The 10,059-nt window shown below is 42.8% G+C and overlaps 1 protein-coding gene across 1 annotated transcript in view; it reads left to right on the top strand.

Annotated features, from left to right (window-relative positions):
• The first annotated feature begins 66 nt into the window (after positions 1–66).
• sh3bp5lb (SH3-binding domain protein 5-like, b) overlaps positions 67–10,059 on the top strand; it is a 43,621-nt gene continuing 33,628 nt past the window's right edge. The window contains exons 1-3 of the mRNA XM_079654097.1: positions 67–650; positions 947–1,009; positions 1,119–1,247. Coding sequence (XP_079510223.1) covers positions 411–650; positions 947–1,009; positions 1,119–1,247 — 432 coding nt within the window. The 5' untranslated portion in view covers positions 67–410. The remainder of the gene's footprint in view (positions 651–946; positions 1,010–1,118; positions 1,248–10,059) is intronic.

Here is a 10,059-nt window from a genome sequence, read left to right as displayed (position 1 = left end):
CATTTCAACAATCATGATCAGTATTGGTGGGGGAAATCAGTTCAGGGACCCCCTGGCAACAGACTACATTGTATTTGACATCTAAGAAATAAGTTAGTTGGCTACAATGTAACCGCTACATAAAAATAGCCACACAAATTGTGTAAGGGGGTAAACGGAATAAGAGCCCCCAAGAAGATAATTGCGGGGTGTCACTGTTAGTCTCACGAGCTCCTATACTAAAGCAGCCAGGCTACGTGTTTGCTAGCATTAGCATGTAAAGGTTTTAATATATCAAGATCAGCGTGACATTTGAATACTAAAAGTAGTCATAGTTTTTAAATGGCATGTTTCGAGTGGCTTAACCGCTAACACCGTGTTGAGCCAGGAGGCTAGCGCTATTTAAACGGCAGCCGGACACAGGCCGCAAAATGGAGCAAGGGACGTCGCGTGAAATCCGGAACGGCTCGGGGTTCCCTGAACCGACCGGTCCTCGGGAGGAGACCCCGGGGGAAGAGGCGAGAGGCGGCATGTTGAGGCGGAGAGGAGCGGAGGCAGAGCCTGCGGAGGAGATGGAAGCGGACTGTGAGAACGAACCGGAGCACCAGAGAAACACCGGAGGGGAGGAAGAAGCTGGCAAACATGAGGAGGAATTGGACCCGAGAATTCAGGCATGTTACACAGTTATCATTTTTACCGACATAGCTATTAGAGATAGGCTACTGTAGTTTTCCCCCACAGAATAGCTAGTTTTATATCATTAACCTTCTGCATAACGAAGCGAAGCGTAATGAACATGGGCACACACTGCACCAGCCTGCTCCTCTCACAGGCTGGTACCCAGGATGGGCAGCCTCTCTGTGCCCTCACTGAACTCCTAATCATTGCTTTGTTTACGACATCTGTCCAGCTTTTCTGTACTGTTTTTATATATGTTTTTAATATGAATTTCCCCTTTTGGTTCCAGGATGAGCTGGAGCAACTTAACCAAGCCAGTGATGAGATCAACAAGCTGGAGCTGCAGCTGGATGTGAGGAAGTTGTTTGTGTAGTGTTTGTTTATTGACTGTTTATTGTAGTGCTGTATTTACAACCTGAATGTGACATGTGGTGTGTTATCTGTGTGTGTGCTCCCTGCAGGAGGCCAGGTCCAGCTACAGGAGGATCCTCACTGATTCTGCCAGGAGGCTCAATGCTCAGGGCTCCCAGCTCGGTGCCTGCATCGAGAAAGCACGGCCCTACTATGAAGCCCGCAGACTGGCCAAAGAGGTGCGTTTGGTAGCTGCATGTGCCCATACTGTATTCAAATGCCATCTACACATTTCTGCTCTGAACCCTGAGGACACTCAGTCTGTTTCTTTATTGCACAGTCGCATGGAGACTTTGTTTTTTTCAAGAAGGACACTTGTAATGGTAGCTGTACAAAACACATGTAGTACAAGTTGAAACCTCAAACGCTATGCGTACAGAAAAAAGAAACAGACATGACAACAAATATACTGAATTGTCTTTACAAACTCAAAAATTCTAATAGATTTTGAAATCTAATAAACCTAAATCTAGTTCTAAATTAAATACTAGTCCTAACTCAGCACATATTATCACTTTTCTTCACATTTCCTTTTGAAACTACCAAAACAGCAACAAATGAGTCATCACAGTCGCTGTCCAGGGTGCTGATCTCAATGTCGAGGTACTGTATGTGCACTAGAACCTAAACACAGCATGTAGTTATGGATTGAATGAAAGGAAGATTCCAAAACTTAAATTAATATAATTTGAAAAGTACATGTGCACAAGGACCAATTTCTATATACAAATATTGTTACATTGATTAATCCAGAGTTGGAAATACTAATACGGCGTGATAAAGGGGCCATATTATGTTTATTCGGGTTTCCTTTCCTGTAGTGTGTTCTAAATGGTCTGCAAAGCTGAAATCCCTGTGTTCCCTCCAGAGGGAGTATATCCTCCCGATTACGAACCTGAACATGAGCAGAGTAGGGCCCCTTTAAGTTTACCGCAATAGGCACGGAGTACTTTTACCCGTACTTTTCCCGTTTAGTTCCGATAGTGCCTGGAATTTTGCGTTCACACTAGGGGTGTAACGGTTCACAAACATTTCGGTTCGGTACGTACCTCGGTTTTTAGGTCACAGTTCGGTTCGGTCCGTTTTCAGTACAGCAGAAAAAATTATCACAAAACATAACATATATATATATATTTTTTAATTATTATTAAACTGTTAATAATGTGTTCACTCAAATAAATACAATATATAATAAAATAAGCATTAAGGTGCAGCATTTCGATGAACTGAAATAATCTGTATTTGAACTTTACTGTACTAGTACTCACAAAACATAAACTATTAGTTTTGGGTTTTTAATTATTATTAAACTGTGAATATTCACTCAAATAAATACAAAATATAATCAAATAAACATTAAGGTGCAGCATTTCGATGAACTGAAATAATCTGTGTTTGAACTGTACTGTACTAGTACCTAAGCAGCCAGTTGGACATTAGGACTTGCTTGTCATTGTATTTTCATGTTTTTTTAAAGAAAAATTAACGTGTCCACATTGCTTGCCGAAAGGGCAGATCTGCTGGCACCTGAGGTTAATTCCAAAAAGTTGTTCACGTTCTCAATTTTTTACGTTTAACGTTATATTCGTTCGGTACACTTTGGTACACACGTGTACCGAACTGAAGGGCCCATACCGAATAATTTCGGTATGGGTACGTGTACCGTTAGACCCCTAGTTCACACCAAAAAGAGAAATTAGTTCCGAGAACACTTTGTGTTAAAGGTCCCAAGACATGGCCATTTCTACTGATCATAATTCCATTGTTGAGCTCCACTAGAATAGATTTACATTGTTCAATGCTCCAAACTCACATTGGTTTCTCATACAGCATCTCTGTATCTCTGGCAAAGACTCTTCCAAGCTGGCAGAGAGTCCAAAATGGGCCAGATCTTTGAGCTCGCTGACATGGGTCTTGAGTTTGGTGAATGCTGTTGTCTTTCCTATTCTGTACAAACTACTTGTTGTGCCACAGCCAGTGAGCGCATGACATGCTGGTAGACAGTTATACATGTAGTTTCCGCCCAGCTTCAGGACCATCTCCAACTAAACGGCCTCTTTGAGAAATTCAAGTCCGGTTTCCATTCCGCCCACAGCACTGAAACAGCTCTGTTCAGGGTCACAAACGACCTGCTGATGGCGGCTGACACTGGATCCCCATCTCTCCTCATCCTCCTGGATCTGACTGCAGCATTCGAAACTGTCGGCCATAACATCCTCCTTCAGCGCCTCCAATACACCATTGGACTCTTTGACTCCCCCCTGAGCTGATTCCAGTCCTACCTGTCTGGAAGAACAGAGTTCGTCTCCTTGGGAGGTGTGAGATCCCAGACACACCCTGTCACCTGTGGTGTCCCTCAAGGATCGGTCCTCGGGCCCACTCTGTTCACCCTTTACACTCTGCCCCTTTGCCGTGTCATCAGCCAGCATGGAATATCATTCCATTGCTACGCTGATGACACGCAGCTATACAGTATATAAAGACAGACCCTATCCCACATGCATCCTCACTGTCGCCATCATTATCACCGTTCCCATCAACATCCTTTAACACCTGCCTTGAGGAGATAAAGGCTTGGATGCAACAAAACTTCCTGCAGCTAAATAGCTCCAAAACAGAGGCTATTTTAGTTGGCACACCAAACCAGGTCCAGTCATCCCCCATAACCCACAACACCTTTTCTGGCCAAAACATACCCCTCTCCACATCAGTTACCAACCTGGGTGTAAGATTTGACCGGCATCTGACCTTTGACACCCACATTAAACACCTGTGCAAAACCTCCTTCTACCACCTCAGGAACATTGCAAAACTCCTGTCAGATGCTGAACAACTGGTCCATGCCTTTGTTTCTTCAAGACTTGACTATTGTAACGCTCTCCTCATCAGGACTCCTAGCGGGAGCCTTCAGAATCTCCAATACGTACAGAACAGTGCCACTAGGATCCTGATGAGGGTGAGAAAGTACAACCACATCACACCTGTTCTTCATTCTCTCCACTGGCTTCCTGTCTCATTCAGGATTGAATACAAGATCTTGCCCATCAGTGCATCCACGGGAATGCTCCTTCATACCTAAAATAACCACTCACATCACAAACCTCCACACGCAACCTCCGTTCCACAACAGACCATCTGCTTCGCCCCCCCAGGACCAAACTCCGCACAATGGGGGATCGGGCTTTCTGTGCAGCTGCTCCTCGCCTGTGGAATTCCCTCCCAGACCACCTGAGGACTCCACAGACAACCTGAAGACTCACAGACCACCTGAGGACTCCAGAGACCACTGACGCCTTTTAAGAAAGACCTAAAAACCTTTCTTTTAAGAAAAGCCTTTGATTAAACTTTTGTTTATTGTGTTTGTTTCTTACGCTTCATGTAGCACTTTGGGATTGCTTTTAGCAATGAAAGGTGCTTTACAAATGCAATTTATTATTATTATTATGTATTTTACAATTTTCTTACATACAGTGGGGCAAAAAAGTATTTAGTCAGCCACCAATTGTGCTAGTTCTCCCACTTAAAAAGATCAGAGAGGCCTGTCATTTTCATCCTAGGTATACCTCAACTATGAGAGACAAAATGAGAAAAAAAAATCCAGAAAATCACATTGTCTGATTTTTAAAGAATTTATTTGCAAATTATGGTGGAAAATAAGTATTTGGTCAATAACAAAAGTTAATCTCAATACTTTGTTATATACCCTTTGTTGGCAATGACATAGGTCAAAAGTTTTCTGTAAGTCTTCACAAGGTTTTCACACACTGTTGCTGGTATTTTGGCCCATTCCTCCATGCAGATCTCCTCTAGAGCAGTGGCGTTTTGGGGCTGTCGCTGGGCAACACGGACTTTCAACTCCCTCCAAAGATTTTCTATGGGGTTGAGATCTGGAGACTGGCTAGGCCACTCGAGGACCTTGAAATGCTTCTTACGAAGCCACTCCTTCGTTGCCCGGGCGGTGTGTTTGGGATCATTGTCATGCTGAAAGACCCAGCCACGTTTCATCTTCAATGCCCTTGCTGATGGAAGGAGGTTGTCACTCAAAATCTCACGATACATGGCCCCATTCATTCTTTCCTTTACACGGATCAGTCGTCCTGGTCCCTTTGCAGAAAAACAGCCCCAAAGCATGATGCTTCCACCCCCATGTTTCACAGTAGGTATGGTGCTTTTTGGATGCAACTCAGCATTCTTTCTCCTCCAAACACGTCTAGTTGAGTTTTTACAAAAAAGTTCTATTTTGGTTTCATCTGACCATATGACATTCTCCCAATCCTCTTCTGGATCATCTAAATGCTCTCTAGCAAACTTCAGACGGGCCTGGACATGTACTGTGTGTTACTGATGGTAGCAGTTGTTACTTTGGTCCCAGCTCTCTGCAGGTCATTGACTAGGTCCCCCCGTGTGGTTCTGGGATTTTTGCTCACCGTTCTTGTGATCATTTTGACCTCACGGGGTGAGATCTTGCGTGGAGTCCCAGATCGAGGGAGATTATCAGTGGTCTTGTATGTCTTCCATTTTCCAATAATTGCTCCCACAGTTGATTTCTTCACACCAAGCTGCTTACTTATTGCAGATTCAGTCTTCCCAGCCTGGTGCAGGTCTACAATTTTGTTTCTGGTGTCCTTTGACAGCTCTTTGGTCTTGGCCATAGTGGAGTTTGGAGTGTGACTGTTTGAATCCTGAGTGTAGTCTCTGTGGGGCAGCAGTGACAATGTAGTTGCTCACAAAAATGCACAGTGTAGTCTAGTTTGGGACATTTGTTTTTTGAAAACAAGAAATGCAATGTGTAGTCGTGGTATTTGACAGGTATGACAGCCCACAGTCAATCAAAGACCTGGAGAGGCAAAGGAGAGGTGCAAGTGATGGAAGGCCTACACATGTTATCACTGGCAAAACAAATGTCCCAAACTACAGGAAGTACTTGAGGAGTAGAGGAAACAAGACTGCACCGTGCATGTTTGTGAGCAACTACATTGTCACTGCTGCCCCACAGAGACTACACTCAGGATTTAACAAAGGGGAGGAGGTGAAGAGCATCTGTACAGCAGGAGTCAGCAGTTTGACATCACTGTACAGTGATCAGGAGGAGGCAGACACAAGGATGATGCTCCATGCCATACAGCTTGCAGAGTCATATTCCCCCATCATTGTGAGATCTGATCACACAGGTGTGGAAGTACTGCTCATATATTATGCAAGCAAATACATGTTTGGTTCATCTCTAGTGTACATGCATGCAGGCCATGGAATGAGAGAGAGATATGTCCCCATCAACACCATATGTGAGAACATTGGAAAAGACATGTCTAACTGTCTACCAGCATGTCGTACACTCACTGGCTGTGGCACAAAAAGTAGTTTGTACAGAATAGGAAAGACAACAGCATTCACCAAACTCAAGACCCATCTCAGCGAGCTCAAAGATCTGGCCCATTTTGGACTCTCTGCCAGCTTGGAAGATTATTTGCCAGTCGCAAGAGAATTTGCACTTCTGCTATATGGAAAAAAGGAAATTGGACTGATGTGCACAAACTTGGATGAACTGAGGTTCATAATTGCATCAACAACAGATGCAGACTCGGAAAATCTGCCGCCAACAGAGGATGCATTTCAACAACATGTAAAGAGCAATGTTTCAGACAGCGATATGGTGTCACAGCCCGAACCCAAACCCTTGTTATGGAGTCCTGTTGGCAAGGGGTTGATTGTCAGAAATGGGGCCATTCAACCAGTGCTATTTACAAAACCCCCAGCACCTACAGAAGTGAGAGACATTACTCACTTGTATTGCAAAGATGCAAAGTGTGGAGAGAGTGGAAAGTGCCAGTGCCTCTCTGTTGGCCTTCCCTGTACGGAGCTCTGCACCTGCTGTGCAGAATGTCAACATGTGTCCCCTAACGTTTCTGAGTAACCTGACATTTAACATTATATTCTAGTATCTATATACTTGACCTCTCACATAATTATTTGATGAATTGTAGACTACATTGTAGACTTTACTTTGAATTAAGGTTCCAGTTTCAATACAACCTGTACTATTTACACCTACTGTATGTTTTAGAGGCTTGCAATTTAGAACTAATACACTTTATTGTATTGGGTTACTCTTATTCTGACTATTTGGTGATGTAGTTCAGCCACCTGGTATTTCCCTCTCCAAATATAATGACCATCAGAGTGAGCATTCTTAACTCATAGGCTATTGTGCCACTTATCCCCAATTCGGAATGTGACTCAGAGAAGAGGTAGGCCTATGTCTAAAGAAATCTCATTTGCAATAGAACTGTACCAGATATTTCCATACAACTACTGGTTAGTGTTCAATAGCACCCTAGACAATTCAGTAATGGTATATTTTTTAGGGATTTCTGTTTTTCTAAAAAATGAGAGAAAAGTGATTGAGTCCTATGTTCCTATCACTGAAATGTACAATTTCCGTCTAAACTAAAGCTAAGTTTACAGGACTATAATTCAGTATTTTCTTAGTTGAATAATTGTCTGACTATTTGGTGATGTAGGACAGCCACCTGGTTCATACCTCAGCAAATCTGAAGAGGAAAAGAGTGATCATTCTCAGGTTAGGGACTTTTTTGTCACCTTTCCCATATTCGGCCTGGTCTAATTTGGCTCTTTTTCAGGGATTGGGGTAGTTCTAAAGAAAACCCCCCCAAACTTTTTTTCCCCCAAAATAAAAATTTCAACTATCAATTTCATTAATGGGAGACCCTAAAGATAAGAAAAAACATTGTTGTCATTTGTTCTACCTCGGGTAGGGGTATCTCGAAAACTAAACGCTTTTTTGAGGACTTGCTGCTTGACTATTAGTTCACTGAGAAAACCGTCATGAAAAAAGTTTAGCAATGTTACGACTAGTGTAACATGCCCACGGCTGTGATTGACAACCTGGACAGCCAGTCAGAAGCTAGAGAGCCAATCAGAACCTAGAACGGGCTGCAGGGCTGGCCAGACTATTATATTATGCATAAAGTTAGATGCATTAGGATAGAGTCATATGCTCATGATATTCCAAGTTAAATTATATAATATTATAATTTTAAATAATTATATTCAATAATATTAATATTCAATAATAAGGACACAGAGATGTGTGGCCAATTCACTATTGATTTCATTTTAGTGATTGACATTAATGTGCATGATATTGATATAATATTGGTAATTTAATTGATTGCTGATGTTCTTCTTATGCAGTTGACCCTGAGGAAAGTGAGAAAGCTGCATGGTCCAGTACAGTTCATCAGGTCCATCTCTTTTATGTTATGGCTTGACTCTGGGGAATCTAGCCATAACAGTATACAGTAGGCTATATGAGCATAGTAGATGTATAATTTATCTGCAGGCTACAAGGGTGGCCCGCATGCGTGGGCGGCGGCCCGGTGCGTGGGCCGGTGCGTCTGAACGTCCCGGGCTGAATTTGTGTCCCAGTCCGCCCCTGGTTGCGGGGCTCGCTGCTCCGCCTTTGAGGCTCGAGGAGCGGACAGTGTGAGCTGTGTTACTAGTGTTGTTTCCTGGTTGCTGCGTGGGGTCTGTGAGACAGACACACACACACACTCACAGCCAGGCTGTGTATGTGTGTGGTATGGAAAGCCATTTGCGCCATGATTCGCACGTATGTTAGTGCGAATAAACGGGGAGGTCCGTTTAAGTTCAACGTTTCTGTAACCAATCAGGTTTTTTCATTTCAAACCTTTATTTACCCGGGTGTATCCCATTGAGATCATTGATCTCTTTTTCAAGGGAGACCTGCTCAAGTAGGTTCCACATGAAAAATAAAAACATAAACAGAACAACAAAAAGGACATCTTACAGCATCATTACAGGGATTACAATTTACAATAACTATCCACATGAGCAGGTACCAACAGCTTCCGATTGAGTAGCATCCAACCAAGCTTTAAAAACATTTAGTGGCACCAGATTGCTCAGTTTCCATTTCAATTGCAGACTATTCCAAGACAGAGGAGCTGCACATCTAAATGCCATCTTCCCTAAGACAGTCCTAGCAGTTGGCACATTTAATAAAACTACAGCATTCGATCTCAGGCAGTAGCGACTTACAATTTGCCGTGAGATCAGGGAGCAGATGTAGGATGGAAGTTTCCCTAACATGGCTTTATATATAAAAATGTACCAGTGACTGAGCCTCCGTACAGTTAGCGAAGGCAAACCAGCCCTTGCATACAGGGTACAGTGATGGGTTAATGCTTTACAGTTTGTCACAAATCTCAGTGCGCTGTGATATGCAGCATCTAACTTGACCAGGCAATTGGCAGGTTCATTCATATAAATCAAATCACCATAGTCCAGCACAGGTAAAAAGGTCACAGTGACTAGCCTTTTCCTGGCCTCAAGCAGAGAAACAGGACTTGTTTCTGTAAAAGAAACCTAGCCTAACCCTCTTTTTTTCTATGCAGGTTATTGACATGACGTTTAAAAGTGAGACAATCATCAAGCGAGATACCAAGTTATTTGTAACAGGTTACCACTTCAATTTTTATACCTTGCATAGTTACAATGTCTACAACAGGCTCTGGTGTCTTTTTAGCTTTTGAAAAGAGCATTACCTTGGTTTTATCAACATTTAAAAGAAGCTTTAGTTCAGAGAGCTGAGTCTGAATAATGTTAAAAACTGCTTGCAATTCAACAACAGCCTCCTTAATGGAGGGACCTGCACAGTACATCACGGTATCGTCCGCATAAAAATGTAAGGTTGCTCCATCAACATTTTCACCTAAGATATTGATATAGATGGAGAATAAAAGTGGACCTAAAACAGAAACTTGAGGAACACCATTAGTAATGTTTAACCACTCAGAAGACAGCCCATCAAAATGAACACATTGGGACCTTTCAGAGAGGTAGTTCACAAACCACCCCACTGCATGGCTGGATATGCCAATACTGAGTAGCCTTTGCTTTAAGATGCGATGATCGACGGTATCAAACGCTTTGGACAGGTCAATAAAT

This window comes from Notothenia rossii (assembly GCF_949606895.1).
Source record: "Notothenia rossii genome assembly, chromosome: 10".
NCBI classification, from domain to species: domain Eukaryota; kingdom Metazoa; phylum Chordata; class Actinopteri; order Perciformes; family Nototheniidae; genus Notothenia; species Notothenia rossii.
Note: the sequence above shows the minus strand (reverse complement) of the source record. Positions and strands in the feature narration are given on the sequence as shown.